The 18,970-nt window shown below is 39.8% G+C and overlaps 1 protein-coding gene across 1 annotated transcript in view; it reads left to right on the top strand.

Moving 5' to 3' along the window:
• The first annotated feature begins 459 nt into the window (after positions 1-459).
• The window catches only part of PDX1 (pancreatic and duodenal homeobox 1), a 61,509-nt gene continuing 42,998 nt past the window's right edge, over positions 460-18,970 (top strand). Inside the window, exon 1 of the mRNA XM_073613383.1 lies at positions 460-950. Within this exon, the coding sequence (XP_073469484.1) occupies positions 557-950 (394 nt within the window). The 5' untranslated portion in view covers positions 460-556. The remainder of the gene's footprint in view (positions 951-18,970) is intronic.

Here is an 18,970-nt window from a genome sequence, read left to right as displayed (position 1 = left end):
TAATCTTCCATCCTGACAACTTTCCTTCCTGACAAACATCATTAGTTGTGATAATCTTCCAGGTCCATCCTGACATTCATTCATGCTGACATCCTTCTTCCTGATAATCTTCCATCCTAATAATCCTCCATCCTAATAATCTTCCATCCTGACAATATTTATTCTGGTAATCTTCCAGTTCAATCCTGACATTCCCTCATGCTGACATCCTTCTTCCTTATAATCTTCCATCCTAATAATCCTCCATCCTAATAATCTTCCCTCCTGACAATCTTCCATCCTGATAGCCCTCCACAGACTGCTGGGTGTCTGGAGGAGGTCCCCTCTCCCAGGTCTCCCCCCGGTGATCGGAGCACAGTCCTGTTCCCTGCTCTCAGCAGAGAATCCTGTAGCGTGGAGGGAGGTGATGAGTGTGACTTCTCTCCACCTAGACACGCCTCCCTGATGCTCATCGCCAAATCACATGAGGCTGAGGGTGACCAATGTGACATGAGGGCCATTCCTTGCAGGTGAGTTTACCTGTCACCTAAGCAGTGCCGAGCTCATTATCGGAGCCATGAACGCCGAGGATCAGTACTACCCTCCAGCCCAGCTGTACAAGGACTCCTGTGCCTTCCAGAGGGCTCAGGACTACAGCCCCAGCCCCCCCGCCTGCCTTTACATGGGACGACAGCAAGCTGCCACCTACACCAACCCTATGATTGCCCTGGATCCAGGGAGCCCCCCAGACATCTCCCCCTATGAGGTGCCCTCCATACCAGAGGAGCCGGGGGTGCCCCATCTTCATCACCACCATCATCACCACCCAGGAATGCATCACCCCCACCAACAAGCCATACCCTACCCTGAGGACACAGACCCTGGACTCCTAGATGAGCGGAGCCGGACCATCCTACCCTTTCCTTGGATGAAATCCACCAAATCACATGCATGGAAGGGCCAGTGGGCAGGTAAGTGCCAGCTTCGGCCTTGTCTGTGTGCCCTGGGCATGGGGTATGGCGTGTGGGTCATGGAGAGGGCAGTTAGTGCATAGAACAGCATTTGGGGGGGGGGGGCACTCTGGCAAAGATCATAGTCCAGAATATATCCCAGAAAACTGAGACCTCTCTCAGTGCTCCTCTCTGAAGAGCACTGAGATTGGCAACTAAACAGGACAGTGGCGATGGCACCCCTTATATACAGGGCAAAGAGAATGATAGGTCTTATATAGAAAGTAGTGAGAATGGCACCCCTTATATACAGAACAGTGAGAATAATAGGTCTTTTATAGGGAGCAGTGAGATTGGCACCCCCTATATACAGAACAGTGAGAATAATAGGTCTTATATAGAGAGCAGTGAGATTGGCACCCCTTATATACATAACAGTGAGAATAATAGCTCTTATATAGAGAGCAGTGAGCTTGGCACCCATTATATGGCGAGCAGTTAGAATGGCACCTCCTATATACAGAGCAGTGGGACTGGCACCTCTTATATACAAAACAAGGAGAGTGGCACCTCTTGTATACAGTGAGAACGGTAGCTCTTTTATACAGAGCAGTGAGACTGGCACGTCTTATATACAGGACAGTTAGAATGGCGCCTCTTATATACAGAGAAGTGAGATTGGCTTCTCCTATATATACAAAACAGTGATTGTAGCACCCCTTATACAGAATAGTGAGAATGAAACCCGTTATATAAAGAGCAGTGAGACTGGCAAATCGTATGTGCAGATTTTCACCTCTTATATGCAGAACAGAGAAATTAGCACCTCCTATATACCGAGCAATGAGACTGGCACTTCTTAAACACAAAACGAGGAGAATGGCACCCCTTGTATACAGAGCAGTGAGACTGGCACGTCTTATATACAGGACAGGAATGGCACCTCTTATATGAAGTGAGATTGGCTTCTATTATATACACAACAGTGAGAGTAGCACCCCTTATACAGAGCAGTGAGAACTGTAGCTCATATATACAGAGCAGTGAGGTTGGTACGTCTTATATACAGGACAGTGAGAATGGCACCTCTTATATAAAGAGCAGTGAGTCTTGCAAATTGTATGTGCGGATTGGTACCTATTATATGCAGAACAGGGGAAGTGGCTACTCTTATATAGAGAATGGCATCATTATACAGAGCAGTGAGATGGCCAAAGGTGTTGAAAGTCGTGCTTCTCAAATAAATAGCAATGGACTGGTACCTCTTATCTGCAGAGCAATCAGACTGGTATCTCCTATATACAGAGCCGTGAGAATGGTACCTCTTTTATACAGAGCAATGGAAGTCAATGAGCCTAGTTATCCAAACTTACAAAATGGAAATATAATGATAGTGTTGTTGTTGTTGTTGTTATTGTTATTAATATAATTGTATTATTAGTAGTAGCAGTAGTATAGTATCTTTGTGTGAAATAATAATAATATTAGTGTGATGTAATGATTCCGTTTTTCCAACATGTAAATGGGGATTTAGAATATTTTCATCTCTGTTAGTAAATCAGCAGCACATAGATCTCTCAGCCCCATAAGTACAGAATAATTCATACATGTCCCCAGATGTCACCAATGGTGTGAGATTCAGACAAACCCATTCTACAAACCATATATGAAAATATATAGAGGGGTGTGATGTCATCTGGTTGTATAAATCAATTGTGATACATACAATACAACAATCAGCTATACACCCCTAGTCTGCTGAACACTGTATAATACATTGAGATAGGAGATAGGAACACACACTGATGAACTGGATCTCTGATCATTGTTCATGGCAGCCTGGAGCTTTCAGGAAATGCCTGTGTGACTGGCACCCCAGGGCCACATTCTGCCCATAGAGAGGGCTCAGCTCCACAACAATATTTCTCTATCTGCTCGCACAATGTTATCGCTCAGCCCATTATGCACTTTTTGTCACACCTGTAAAGTAAATATTTTTTTAATCACATTGTTCAAACAGGACTGTTGAAATTGTATATTCTAGTAATATTCCTGGTAGATATATGAAATGTCCCCTGCCCTGCAGTATGGCCTGCTTTGTTCAGGGTGCAGGTCTACACTTCCTGATGGACTTTTGCAGCCAGTGTTATGGAGGATATATATATATATATATATATATATATATATATATATATATATATATATATATATATATATATATATATATATATATATATATATATACTGTAGATATAGGGGTATATAATTATAGAGGAGATATATAATTATAGGGGATGTATATAGATCTAAAGATATAGGAAAGTATATATATATATATATATATATATATATATATATATATATATATATATGAACTGCCTGCAACTACATCTCCTCTATCACACACACATCAGCACACGTGGATGAAAAGAAATGAGCACAAAATTGCCAAAAGCAGCCATTCAGGTTTTTATGTAAAATTCTGATTGCACAGAATAGGCAACATGTCCATTTTTGTGCTCATTTATTTTTGTGAATTAGCCTAAAACACCCTATTCACTCTATCTATCTATCTATCTATCTATCTATCTATCTATCTATCTATCTATCTATCTATCTATCTATCTATCTATCTATCTATCTATCTATCTATCTATCGTTTGGATGCTTTACTTGTTTGAACCGAAGTAAATCAAGCAAAGTGAAATTAGTTATGACCAACCTGGTTGGTCATTTTTTAGCAAACTTTAACAGGTCACTTAATTAATGTGATTACAAAATTAAAATGTTTATTTTAGCTTTGCTTGCCAACCCCCCCCCCCCCCCAAAAAAAAAAAACAAACAAAAAACAAAAACGCTCACACATATATGTAACATATATATGTATATGTCAGCATTTGACGTCTAAGCCCATCCATACTTACAAAACTGAAACATTATAGGTTTTATGTTATTATTATTATCAGTAGTATTCATTATGATTATTATTATCGTTGTGAAACAACAACGATGATAATAATAATTGATATTATTAGTATTAATATAATTATTATAATAATTAAATAATAATAATACTAACAATAATAATGTGATGCAATGGTTCGATTTTCCCAGCATAGATTTCAGGATAATGTTGGTGACTAGTTAGAAATCTTGTCCCTGGAAATTGGGACATGCTTATTACCTATGACAAAATGTATCACTGCAGTGTGTACAAACACAACCCCTCTTGCATTTCACATCTATATATATATATATATATATATATATATATATATATATATATATATATATATATATTAAAAAAATAAAAAAAACTTAAATTATTGTAATCGTTTTTTTTTTTTCTTCATCCATCATGACTTAAAAAGTCCGGATAACATACAGGGTTTCTGTGGAATTCCAGAGAAATGCAGGAATTTCTTCTGTTATTTCCATTTTTTGTATGTATGTAGCAGATAGTTCATTTTCTGTGGCTGTATTTTATTCCTGGTTGAATGCACACATTGGGACTGATTACTGATGCAGAGCTGAGAGCTGCACCAGATTTTGCATTCTCCAGTTTTAGTAAATCAGCCCCATTGCCTACTTGTTTTGACCCATATTTCTTATGTTGGGAGTGTAAATAACTTCTGAACTAGCCCAGTCATTGCAGTCACTCATCATCTGAACACATCTCGGTTTCCGCAATTAAAGCACACTGTATACATTGCTTGTATGAAGGAAGAATAATGATATATGACAGAAAAGTAATATTAGAGCTATACATTCACTTCCTAATGAAAAAAGTATTTTTTTTTATCCCTGAGGCACCTGGAATACAGAATGTGCTGGGTGTTTTCAGGAGCAAAGTAAACATTTGTAGGAAGAAGAAATATATATATATACATTAACAAAAAAAAATAAAACTACAAACTGCATTAAGCAATGAACACAGGGCAGACAGAGCACACAGGGCACACAGGGTACACAGGACAGGCACTGGCAAGGGAACACAAGGCAGGGCAGCCAGAACAATCTGTTGCCTGAGATTTGCATCTAAAACATGAATCTTTCAAGTCGGTAATAATGAATACTGGATACCTTACCATACACCACATCAAAGAAAAACAATGATACCTTGAGGTTGTTATTGTTTTTATTGGTTACAATAAATTTGTATCATTGTATGACACACTAGTTAGTTACATTATTGCAGCTATAGTTAAACAAATTCCAGAATAGGTTCTTCCAGAGTCTAATGTATACAAAATAATCCTGGAGATGTATTTCTCGTTTCTTTGTTTTAGTCGAGATAATTGAATTAAAAAACTTGAATGGGCACCGACAGACAAATACACACGTATTATGATGATGATTATTAATAATCATAATTATTATTACTAAAAATAATAATTGTAATATAATAAATGCAACGCAGTTTCAATATAATAAATGCAATATATTTTTTAATGATAATAATAATAATAATAATAATAATAATAATAATAATAATAAATAACATGTATGTGTTCGTCAGTGCACGCTCAAAAATGTTCAATTCAATTAAACAGAGCAGGAATGAAGCTCCAGGATAATTCCAGGATTATGTTTTATAGTCAGACAGACACGTTTAGCTCCATATGTGAGAAGGCCAATCGGTCCCATAGGAAGCAATGTCACAGTACTATTGTATACACTGAAACTATCAGGATCTCAATGTCACAGTACTATTATATACACTGAAACTATCAGGACCTTGCTCTCACTTGCAATCACTAGTAAAAATTATAACGTTTAAAATCTCATATTTATATATCTGTCTGGTTCATATTTATCATTATTTGGGGAACTATTCTCTGTTTCATGTATACCTTCCTCTGTATTTATGAAGTAGTGGACAGTTCCCAGTATTCTGTTATTATCACAAACCGAAAATAACACATTCTCTGCAAATTTCGTTGGTCTAATTGCTATTGCTCCATTGGGTCCATTCATTAATTGCATTTTTAAAATGTTTATTCAGAGCTACGTTATTATTTATCGTATTTATGAATAAATTGTTCCCCTCCAAATCAATGTATTAAAATTTGATGCACTTCAATAGTCCACTTGTTTAGGAGGTTTTTTAGCCTTTTTGCGTTTGTAATCATAATTTGTATTTTTTTTTTCTATATTAAAAAAAGCCCTTAAAGCAAAACCAATAGTTATTTAGCTAAGAAAGTTTAAAGTCGCATAATTGAGCATTTGGGTTAAAATATTCACTAAAATAAAAAACAAACCAATGGGGTTGATTTACTAAAATTGGAGAGTGCAAGATCCGGTGCAGCTGTGGATGGTAGCCAATCCGTTTCTAACTTCAGCTTGTTAAAAAAAAAACTGGAAGCTGATTGGTTTCTATACAGAGCTGCACCAGATTTTGCACTCTCCAGTTTTAGTAAATTAGCACAAATGTCTCTTTAGGACTCCATATATTTTAGGCGGTTTACTAATAATGTAGGTAATACTGAATGAATAATAGCCGTTATTAACATTGATTACCTAATAATTATCACTCTCTTTATCACCTGTAGCAAGAAAGTTTTAACTTGTTTGACACTAGTAAAGTGCAGAGTGATTTTTTTTTTTAATAAATAGTTTTTTCCATAAAATTACAGATTTTGCTTATAGCAAAATATCACCAGTGGAAACATATTACTCATGAGAACTAATTTGTTAAAAAAAAAAAACACAAGCAATTCTAATTTTTTAAAAAAATTTTTTATTCGGAAAGTGTTTTTTTTCCCACTGATTTAGGGTCATTTATTTATTTGGGGCTTTTTGGAGGGGTTTTTTGTATGTCTACTATCAATCTTGTTTTTTTCTGTGAAAAAAGTGTATAATAATGTAACTGAGGGGCCAGGATAGTTGAAAGGTGGGTCCATAACTCTCAGAAGCTATTTAAAGCCCATTGCATGCTAATGGCCCGTTCACACGATCCGAAAATCGGACGAAAAATACCGCTTGAAGCGATCGTAGATAATCGGATTGTTAGGACATAGCTTTCCAGAGCTGATCACAACAGTTCATTTGATATTATTCAATCAGACAAACACAAAAAAAAATTTGTACGATACCCGATCGTGTGATTTTCGTTTAATCAGTACAGTTGTTGTCCGAACATACAATAGAAATACACTACAACACATGACATCACTTCCGATTTTTTATTCTGTAGTACAAGAATTTTCGTCACTTTAGTAACCTCTCCATTTTCGAAATGCGACTAGCATGCAAAAAAAAAAAAACCAGACGATCTGTCATCCAATTTTCGGATCGTGTATTACGTCATTTTTTTCAGAATCCTGCTGATTTTCACTGAAAGTTTGGGGAAAATTTGAATCTTGCTTATCCCTTCTTGACACCATATGCATAAAATATACTTAGCTTTACATACTTCACTCATAGAGGCTAATGTCAAAATATTCAGGAGATGGTACTTGGTTCCCACAAAATGGCAGCAATGTTCCCTTCCACTTCACCTTTATGCTTTAGAGGCTGTCAGGGAAAGGGTTCTATGATTCACATATGGTGGGAATGTCCCAGAATCAGAGGATTTTGGAATAGGGTCTTCCACATAATAGGAAAGGTTACAATTTGTGCTATCTCTCAAACACCAGCGATTGCCTTGCTGAATGGATTCTTACCACATGTGCCTAAAATCACCCCTAAATTGATTCTGTTTATATTGACAGGAGCCAAACTGACTATTGCAAAAGCATGGAAGAAGTCTTCGGTATTTCTATTGTCCATGAAAAGAAAGATTTCATGGATAATGGAACAAGAAAAAATGGTCAGTTCCTTGTTGGACAAGACCACAAAATTTGAAGCCACATGGGAACCCTGGGCTCGGTTTATGGGAATTTCTCTGACACCGGGCATTGTTAGCAACATGAATTGTTGATTTTTGAACTTCACATCAGACAGACAGGGATTCTATTCTCTTTTCTTTACTATTCTTTTATCTTTTCTTCTTCTCCCCTAGTCTTTTTCCTTTAAAATATCTTCTTTTTCTGTTAGGAACAGTATAATTTTTCCTTAAGTTACATAGGAATTCGCAAGTTTATATACTAATTTTTCATAATAAGGTCAGGATGTTAGACTTTGCTCTATTATAATGGGAACATTATATTGTGCCCCTGTTAAATTTGTAATAATCTTTGAGCTGGATATCACAGGCTGTTAATAATATCTCCTTTCTCTCAAATAGAAGTTTATAGGGCAAAAGGGGATGGTGAGAGGGAGAATCCTCACCCCACCTTGGAGTGTGATCCCCTTTGGGGTGTCGAAAGGGCCTTCAACATATCTTAAAATAGGCAGGTGTACAATTTGAAATTGAATGGATATAGTCAAAGTCAAGAGTTTATATTATATTATTTTATATTTTCTTTCTCTATATTGTTAGTTCTGAATACCACAGTGGTAAGATAACCAATAGACTGTAATCACATATTTTGAATTTACTGTGAATTATTCTGTAATGATTTTTTTATGATGATTATACTGTAATAATTTTTAAATGAAGATAATAAAAAACTTGAATGAAAAAAAATATATACTTAGCTTTACAGCCTGTAATGGTTTGTACAGCATTGAATTACAATTGTTTTACTTGTCCATTACTCTGCACTTTGAGGTTGATTTACTAAAGGCAAATAGACAGTTGCCCTTTGCAAGTGCAGTTGTTCCAGAGCTTAGTAAATGAGGTAAGACTTCACTTTGCAAAGAGTACCCAATCACGTGCAAGGAAAATTTTAAAAATCATAATTTTTGCTTGCACATGATTGGATGATGGACGTCAGCAGAGCTTCCCCTCATTTACTAAATTCTAGAGAAACTGCACTTGCAAAGTGCACTGACTTTTTGCCTTTAGTAAATCAACCCCATTGACATTGCTGAGAACTGACCACAATATGATAAATAAAGGGGAATATGCACCCTGAATTATGGCGGACTCTTATGCACTCAGGTGAATCTGACATATCTGAGTTCATCAAACACTGATAAATCTGTTCCTGTGTCCACATGTAAATTACGATTTGGTAACAGAACAATAACCATTTTAAATAAATTGACAGAAATGCAAAAGAATAAATAGACATAATGCAAACGCAACGCACACCCGCACAGATGTCAAATTGGGAGCAGTGGCTGTATTCCAATTGACATGAATAGGACTGCCTGCATAGTAAGGCACAGAACAACTGGACATTTCTTTGTGGGTAAACACGGTGCAGTGGAGGTGCAATGAAGACTGCGGATGAAGCTGAGAAGCATAAAAAGTTTAGCACAGGGGATCAGTGTAACAGGCCCCTATGTCAATCTAAGATCCCTCTAGAGTCAAATAAATTGTATTTTTGCAAAAATATTGATGTGCAGAGAGTATATGTTTTTACATGCCGTATATCTTGATTTTTATCTTTTTTTGCTTTTACAATATTCCCTTTTTTGGAAAATGGACCACAGATCTGATAAAGTTGGTCAAATAGCCTACCACTGTGTTCTTATCTATTATTCCTTTTCACCTATATGGAGCTAATAAAGGATCTGGAGGATCTTAGTTATGAGGAAAGGTTGCGAGCGTTGAACTTATTCTCTCTGGAGAAGAGACACTTGAGAGGGGATATGATTTCAATTTACAAATACTGTACTGGTGACCCCACAATAGGGATTTAACTTTTTCGCAGAAGAGAGTTTAATAAGACTCGGGGCCACATTACAATTAGAAGAAAAGAGGTTTAACCTTAAACTACGTAGAGGGTTCTTTACTGTAAGAGCGGCAAGGATGTGGAATTCCCTTCCACAGGCGGTGGTCTCAGCGGGGAGCATTGATAGCTTCAAGAAACTATTAGATAATCACCTGAATGACCGCAATATACAGGGATATGTAATGAAATACTGACACATAATCACACACATAGGTTGGACTTGATGGACTTGTGTCTTTTTTCAACCTCACCTACTATGTAACTATGAGTGTAAGGCTACATCTTAATGGTTCCACTTCCTACCATTATGTCTTTAAGGACTGGCTCTTTAACTCAAATATAAAGCTCTATACCTCTCTAATTGAAGGCATGTTTCTATCCTTGCTTAAAGTGGTTCTTCATTCTGTTTGGAAAAATTAAAAGTCAGCAGCTACAAATGCTGTAGCTACTGGCTTTTAAATCCACTTTTAAATCCAAGGATTAAATCCAAGGACTTTTATATCCAAGGATCCAGCACCATACCTTACCTTACCTGGGCTGGTTCTTCGACAGTCGTCGGGTCCCCAGCGCTGGCATGTTTAGTGTGGGAAGCCGGCTGTGACTCCTTGCGGCTTCACAGTCACCTTGCTACTGCACATATGCAAGACACGCTGCTCTGAGTGAAGGTGTGTAAGGCTATGGACAGGGAGGAGGGTGCCGAACTTCTGGTGGAATCGCCTAGGTGATCCCACTGGAAGTGGGAGCGGGTACCTACCAAAACGAAGTACCTGCTGCCCCCTAAAAAATTTCCAAAATAAGAAGTTGGGGGGGGGGGGGACATAAAGAGGAACTTCTCCTTAAGGGTGAAGTTCTGCTTTAAATACTCCAAAAGAGACTACTAATCACAATTTCTAAAAATAGCTAATAATCCACATTCCAAAAAAATAGAGCCAAAAAAACTAAAAAATACCCTAACCCTCCAACACGTTTCACCATATCTTTCATGGCTTCATCAGGAAAGTTCCAAATAACAGTGCCCAAAACTGCTTAGTGCCCAATAAAGAAATTAAAATAGCCCTACTCGAACAAAATTATAATTTGTGGACCACTGCCTGTGGAGCATTTGAGGAGCAACAGGCGCAGTGGAGGTGCCGAGAAGATTGTGGATGAAGCTGAGTAGCTGCAGAGGGTGTGGGTGCAAGTGAGACTACGCTGGGGTGCAGTGGTGACACAGGCTGCAGGTGCAGTAAGTACAAGGGTAGGGTGCAACAGTGACTGGGCTGAGGAGGCAATGAGGACCATGCTGGGGGAAAGTGGAGCTAGTTCACACCAGCATCTGCATTAAAATGCAATGGCTAGTGTGTGGTGAAGTGCAGTGGGATCACTGCAGTGCAGATGTGCTTGAACGTGTGTTGTACTGTTCGCTTTTTTTTTAAACCAACGTTATTGACATGTCACACTGTGACATTGCATTAAGTTGTATCGGCCATTGCAGTGTGCGAGGTGGACGTACTTTTTTTCACTGCACAATACCCACATATGACCACAACGCCATGGTGTGACCTGGGCATATAAAGACAAGGCATTTTGTCCCGTCTTATGGTAGGCTGGAATTGACACCTAGTGCAGTCCCACCACATCCGTTTCAGATGCATTTCTGCATGCATGTCTGTAACGTGTTTTTGGCGCATTGCGGTGCACATTTGATACCTTTTGGATGCATTCCAGATGCTTTTTTTCCCACTGTACTAGGGTCCGGTGCGTTTTTGATGCCTTTCAGTGCATTCCGGTGCATTTTTGATGCGATTTACTGTGTTCCAGTACAGTCCAGTGCAGGAAAATGCAGCATCTTCTACTTTTTTTTTCTAGAACTGGAAAGCCTTGGAACCGACTGTACTAATGTGAACTATGCCATTGGAAACCGTATAACCTACTTTCCATGCATTTTTGATGCAGAAAAAAAAACGCACTGGACTACATGTGGTGTGAACTGCCCCTAAAACGCATCAAAAATCCACCGGAATGTGCTGGAACACATCAAAAACACATCAAAAACATGCCGGACCCCAATACAGTGAAAAAAATGGATGCGTTTCTAAATACGCATTTTTTAACGTGTTTTTTGGCGCATTCCAGTGCGTTTTGGATGCATTTCCAGATGCATTCCAGATTTTTTTTTTCTTCTTTGTTCCTTGTTTTTTTTTCACACCAGGCTCAGGGTTCAGGCTTTATTATTTTTTTTTCACAATCAAGAAATTTTATTGAAAGAAAATATAGCATACCAGGCTTTAAACAAACATTTCAATAGCCCAGGGGCTGTTTGACGCTCTGCTCAATTGGTGACAGCAGTTCCCACTGGAGTTTAAATAGATGAAGCAGTCAGGTGATGCGTCACATGATGCAGATACGTCAGTAAGGGTAAAACTTGAAACTGCCCATGGATAGAGGGGATCAAGGAGGCACCAGTGCTGGAATGCAGCAGGTAAGTGTGTGTAGCAAGGGGTTTCTGAGTGATAACTGGTCTGGTCCCCACTATGGCAGAATGCTTTCCCCTCTGTGCTGGTTGGACACTATGGGGATTAATTTATTAAAGAACAAGAGACTGTTCACTTAGCAAAGTTAATGTTCACTGAGCTTAGTCAGTAAGATAAGATGTGTACTGTTCACCAATCAGCCAATCAAGCTAGAAAAAAAATTGATTTTTTTTTGCACACGATTGGGTATTCAAAAGGCACACCTGTTAATGTATGCTGCATTTAAGCTGTATTAAACTCAAAAGCAAACATTTATTATATATCAGCTTACCAATTCTTAAATGTGATGGCTGCATTCGTTTTCCTTTTTAGGCTTTCTTTCTTTTATTTCTACTTCATTTATTTTTTATTTAGTGATCTGGCCATAAGTCTGTTGTTTTTCAAAAGAACAAGCTGACTTGATGTAGCAGTTATAGGAATGAGACAAACCATTTAACACTGACAGGGGTGCTTACAAGGATTACCTTTTATTCATTTGTGTAAAGTCTTTATCCCAAAAGGGAAAAAAAAAATGTTTGCTGTAACTGCTTATAAAGTGTAAGCCAGGGGTAAGCAACCTGGGGCCCTCCAGCTGTTGCAGAACTACAAGTCCCATCATGCCTCTGGGAGTAATTGTAACTGCCAGCCTTGCAATGCCTCATGGGAAATGTAGTTCCACAACAGCTGGAGGGCCCCAGGTTGTCTACCCCTGGTGTAAGGTGGCGTTTGGCTTCAATTTGTTAGCGTATCTAAATTTGCTAGCACATCTAATGCTACATCTAATTCCCCCAGATTGACAATGCTGCTGTCCAAATGTGCCCGCTGTGTTCCTTCATCCAGAGTGACCAGTAACACACAGGAGATGTGTTACTTGCAGGCTCACCAGGTGAAAATAGAAAGAAAAAAAAGTCTAAAAATAGAAAACGAATGCAGCCACCACATCTAATAATTGGTAAGCTGCACCATATTACATTTTTGGCTTTGGGTTTAATACCACCTTAAGACAATCAATTCAATTGGCATGGGCTGCCAATTCAGAAGAATAGACCAAAAGCAATCATGTAGTATTTTCTCAGATGCCGAGCACTGCAACACATGGCAGTACATTGCTGTACATTGTGGTGTGCTGTAATGCATATGTGTTGGAACTGCTCTGTCTTAGTACTAGGGTGCAATTAAAAATTCTCCTGTGGCCCCATTTGTGACTTCTGGACGCCAGACCCATATGCCCTTAAATGGTTGACTACACTAGATGCTACTGGGCACACACTGGACACACCACATAACTACCCATTCTGCTTTCCATACAGGGCCTGTCTCCCGACTTATGGAGGCAACTGGTCTCCTGGGCAAGTTTTAACCTTGCTCAAGGCAAGGCTACCATCACTGGAGTAGGCAGATTACTTATCTGCACAGAGGGAACCGCTGACGCTGCCGACACTAGCTGGTGGCACCAAATGGACTGATGCTTTGTATCTCTCTGTGTTTTTATTCTAGATTTGCGCTATATTTAGCTTTTTGCTGTATGTCACAAGGTGGTCTTTTTCCACCCTTGATATGGCATGACTCTCCATAGCTTTATTAAGGATGTAAAAAGAAAGACCACAGCCATACAAGGCATGCCTGGAAAACACAATGCAGCCAGTGCACCTTCCACTTCCGAGGGTAATGGATTGCTAGGTATTGTCTGTCCAAAGGGTTCACCCACGTTCTTACATTAGCATGCAAAGCATGAGACCCCTCCATTTGGTTAGCACATGTTTGCTTTTCTTTTTTTGTTTTATTAATATGTTACATACAGTTGCTTCAAGTTCACTGCCATAGTCCAAACCAGTCAGGCCTTTTATATCTGACCAATGACCAGGTGGAGGTAAAGTGAGCCAAGGCCTGTCCTGTCTGGCCACATCTCTCCATAGGTCTTCGCTTGTGGAGCAACTTGGCCCTGGGCTCAGATGGTATAAGGAGATTCTTCTTTGGTAGGTTGCACATACCCCCAAAGTAACCCCTGTCTCTTTCTCCACCTGAAATCATACCCTTTTAGATTTACAGGCCCAGTCATACAGGCCCTTCTCCAGATTGTAAGCTCTAATGAGCAGGGCCCTCTGATTCCTCCTGTGTATTGAATTGTATCGTTACTGTCTGCCCTCATGTTGTAAAGCACTGCGCAAACTGTTGGCGCAATATAAATCCTGTAAAATAATAATAAAATTGTCCCTAAGGTCCCCTCCACCCCTCACCCCATTGCAGGCCCTTCTCCCACCTGTACCACACCAGCCCACCCTTCCGCCTACGTCTATTCATCCAAGTACCTATGTACCCTATCCACCTTTTCCACATCCCACCTTCTTAATCTGTCCCTGATTCCCCCTCTCTCTTTCATTCATGATTTCATTCATGTGACAGTATTGCAAACTAGTTTCTCTGACAGTTAAGAGGCTTATTACCCCTGAAAAAAGGTTGATTATTATTGAGGAACTGAAGCAATTGGGAGCATAGGTCTGCTTATATAGGGAACACATTTTCAGAACTGCTAAACTGCCTTGGTGCTATAACCGTGAGGGCAGGGCATTGCTCATAAAAGAAAAAAAAAGGAAAAAAGACACTCACATGTCCTGCACAGAACTGAAGCGCATTAAAAAAGGCCTGTAACACGTCCAACCATTAGATATCCAGCGTTTTCACAATCTATACTTTTTATTCTCATCCTTACCAATGCTAAATGCATTGATATGTTTTTAATTAAGCATTGTGACCTTACCTATGTACATAAGACTACAATAGGCTCTATATCAATATCAGACCCATCATTTTGGAGATGGACCTTGCTTCCATCCCTGCCAAACCTTAGCACTGGTGACCGAATGACACACTCTTGCAGGACTACCTGGTGCTGACAGATGTCAGGAAGGAACTCACTGAATACTTCTCTCATAACAACACATCTAACTGCAAACCCATGGACCCCTGAGAGGCCCGTAAGGTGTACAACTACTGGGATTTTCATTAAACACAAGGGCTAGGACTAAAAAAGCAAGGACAGCACAAATAAAGGCTTTGCTTATAGACATGCACAAATTGGAATCTGTACATAGAAGAAAACACAAGCTCAATCTATATTGGCAAAACTTTCCATACTTTGAGAACATCCTGAATCACTATATCTGTACAAAGCTAAATGCAAGCACATTTGCTAAAAACATTTCAACAAATGCAATAGGATTGTAGTTAGAGCACAAGAGTGGACTTACATCTTCAGCTTCCCACGTGCAACTGGCCTCCTTGATAGACAAGATTACCGCAAACTTATCAGAAGACGAGCCCTGCCTTTCTAAAACAACATTGGCCATCCTAGAAACATCATCTTCCCAAAAGAGTTTCTAGTGGCTATCTCCCTGACCCAATCCCAGAAAGGTCAGGAATCAGGATCTGACAGATTCACACTTTACAATGCAGTGAGTTCTGGTAACTCTTTCCCTGCAGATTCCCTGGGAACCCATATTATCCTCATAGCCAAAGAGGGCAAAGACCCCCTCCACTATGCCAACTACAGACTAATATCATTATTAAACACAAACCTCAAACTATTCATCAAAATCCTGGTGATCGAACTGATGACACTACACACACAGCTCTGGGATAATGTCTTCAGAGTCCTAGATGTTATCCGTATTACCCAGTCTAAATCTATCCCCCTACTTCTATTCAGAGATGCTTATGTTTATGGAACTGACACTCCAACATTTAGGGTAAGGTGAGAAGATGCTGACCTGGATCAAAGCTATCTATTCAAGCCCTGCTTCCCAAGTCAAAGTAAATGGCCATCTCTCATCTTCTTTCAATAGTTTTAACAACACGTGTCAAAGATGCCCACTTGTTTTCACAATCATGTTGAGACCAAACCCTGATGAAAAATCATAGGCTCTGAATGTCTCACTTGCAACCTGAACCCAATACTTATGAGCTATCTTCCCTTTCAAATGGTCTGAATCCCACATCAGATATCTCAGCACCATAATCCCTCAAGGCTTATCCATCACTTTTGCCTTAAAGTGTTTGTTGCCCTAAAAATAAAATTAAAAAAATGGATCCTGTTCCTTTAAAGCATGCTACACAGCACAGTGCCTGTGCTGTGTAATTTGGCCCTCTCTATCACCTGAAATACCTTGCTGATCCTGCCTGGTTCTGCCCTGTAAACTGACCACAGTTTATCATGGCTGCTGAGCCCTGATAGCGTGGTCCATCTTCTGCAGCTCTCCTCTCTGCTCTCCTGTGTCCCCCCCCCCTTTCTCCCTGCCTATGTGTGTGTGAGATGCCCCTCCACTCTCCTCCTGCTGCTATAAGTAGGCATTTAAACTTTAAAAAACATACTGCCAGACCCTCTCTTGTATCCAGATATAACAGGCAGTGTATTTGTATTGGAAAACAAAGCTTCTATATAGCTTTTTTTTGCAGATCTCTTCAGGCCAGTCACATGACTCCCAGCTGCTCTCCCCCCCTATCTAAGAGCTACAGGGGAAGGAGCCGAATGGCCAGCACAGCGGTCACGTGACCTCCTGGCTGACATCAGCGGGAGACTTCGGCTCCTCCCGTTGTAGCCCTGGATCGGAGTAGAAGAGCGGCCGGGAGTCACATGACCGTCCTGAAGATATCTGCACAAAAGGTATATGGAAGCTTCGTTTTCCACATACACTTACACTGCCTGTTATATCTGGATACAAGAGAGGGGTTGGCAGAGTAATAAACATTAAGGTTACAAACACTTTAAACCTCCAACCCATTTTATACAACATTTAAAAAGGCCTTAATCAATGGCACTCAGGACTCTTCTCATGGTTCAGGAGATGCAGTGTCCTGAAAATAAAAATATTTCCCCAACTTCCCTATCTATTACAGGCTCTCCCTGCCCTCATCCCAACCTCCTTTCTGAAAACAGTCAATAGCACATTTCCACAATTAATATGGGCCCATAAACACCCAAGACTTAAACACTTTGTTCTTTGAGCCAGCCATCCGACCAAAGTGATAGAGTGGTGTTGACTTGGTCTTGTGAAACAGTGGGTTGCTATAAAGCAGGAGACAACCAGCAATCTCACTGTCAACGCTACCCCAATGCTCTCACAATATTCCACCTGAGCCCCAAGCACACCTTACTACTGGTATAGGGTTGGGCTGTATGTAAATTACTGTACTCTTTCAAAGAAAAGATATATCCCCTTCTTAATCCTCCTGTCTCCCATCTTTAGAAGCCCATCATTTGCTAGATGTTAGAAGACCCAAGATTTCAGGAACTAATGCCCTCCTGGATGTATGCAGCCATTCAGTTTATTTTTAATCAATAATAGCCTTCCCTGGAACAAATATCAACTGAATCCAAAGTGGAATGCCTTGGTTTCTGGCAGATGGTCCAACTTTCTCACGTTCTCAGAATGCTTTCTAAAGCATCAGAATTTACATGCCCCTCAAGGGTACTAAAAATGGATGCCTGCAACAAGAGTGGCTTAGGCAAATAGTGCACTCATTGGTGAACTCCCCACCACCTGATAATACACCTACATACTTTACCATGTGGGAAAGTGGCTTATACACACAAACCCTCCATGTGTACTAGGTACCAGGAGTCTGGCTTTATTATCCTTACCCAGTAGTACAGAACACCATAACTCATTCACCGTATGTTCCCAACCTCCCCTGAGACTTGCTGGAGATGTGGTCAAACATAAAGTTACATACTCCACATCTTCTGGTCATGCAGAATTCTTAAACCATTGTGGACTGAAGTTCAGTGAATAACACAAACATTCACTGACTTCACGGTCCCTTCAACTCTGTCTTTTTTTTATAAACTACAGCTCTGCACTATGGAAAACATACTGTATAAAAACTCTGTCCTCCCTCACATGGTCAGTGCTGCCAAGAGCTGCATACGAAATCATGGAAACAATTGGGTGTTCCCCCGATCTCAATGTGGTTGGCCAAAATTAATGAAATACAGCACATGGACAATCTCATTTCCTCACCAAGAGAATACTTGTAAAATTCTGGATGGCTTGATTCTACTTGATCGACTTTACATCCACCACTGAGAATGAAGATCTCATTTGAAATGACTCTCATAGTGCTCTGTTGCTGGCCCAACAGCAGTGGCACACAATGGACCAAGGTTGGAGGAAACCCTGAATACTCAACTCCTCTTACCCCCTACCCCTAAGATCACCACTCACCCCCCCCCCCCCCCCCGCCACTAGCATCATATCTTCTTTTAAGCCCCTTCCTACTGCCTTCACCCCCTCCCTCCTTAACTTCTCGTCCACTTTGGACCCCTATATTCTGAGTACATGTCCTTACCCCTCTTTTACCTAGCTAACTCTTTTAGATCCATGCAATGGATTGTGTACTCTTTCTATTCACCTCATTAGCATTCACAACCACTTGTCTTTGTGTTATATATCAGAAGTATTTGATTACCTATATCCAGTTTTATACCAGTCTCTGTACTCATCCTGGTGACTTATTTGACTGCTGTGTTGCTTGGACATATTGGAGTTGATTTACTAAAGGCAAATAGACTGTGCACTTTGCAAGTGCAGTTGCACTTTTGCATGGGCATTTGCTCCAAAGCATAGCAAATTAAGTAAAGCTTCACTTTGCAAAGAATACCCAATCACATGCTAGGAATTTTTTTTTTTTAAACGGCTTTTTTTGCACACGATTGGATGATGAAAGTCAGTAGAGCTTTCCCTCATTTACTAAGCTCTGGAACAGATGCCCTTGTTGAGTGCAACTGAACTTGGGAAGTGCACATTCTATTTACCTTTAGTAAATC

This window comes from Aquarana catesbeiana, linkage group LG02 (genome assembly GCF_042186555.1).
Source record: "Aquarana catesbeiana isolate 2022-GZ linkage group LG02, ASM4218655v1, whole genome shotgun sequence".
Lineage (NCBI taxonomy): Eukaryota > Metazoa > Chordata > Amphibia > Anura > Ranidae > Aquarana > Aquarana catesbeiana.
Note: the sequence above shows the minus strand (reverse complement) of the source record. Positions and strands in the feature narration are given on the sequence as shown.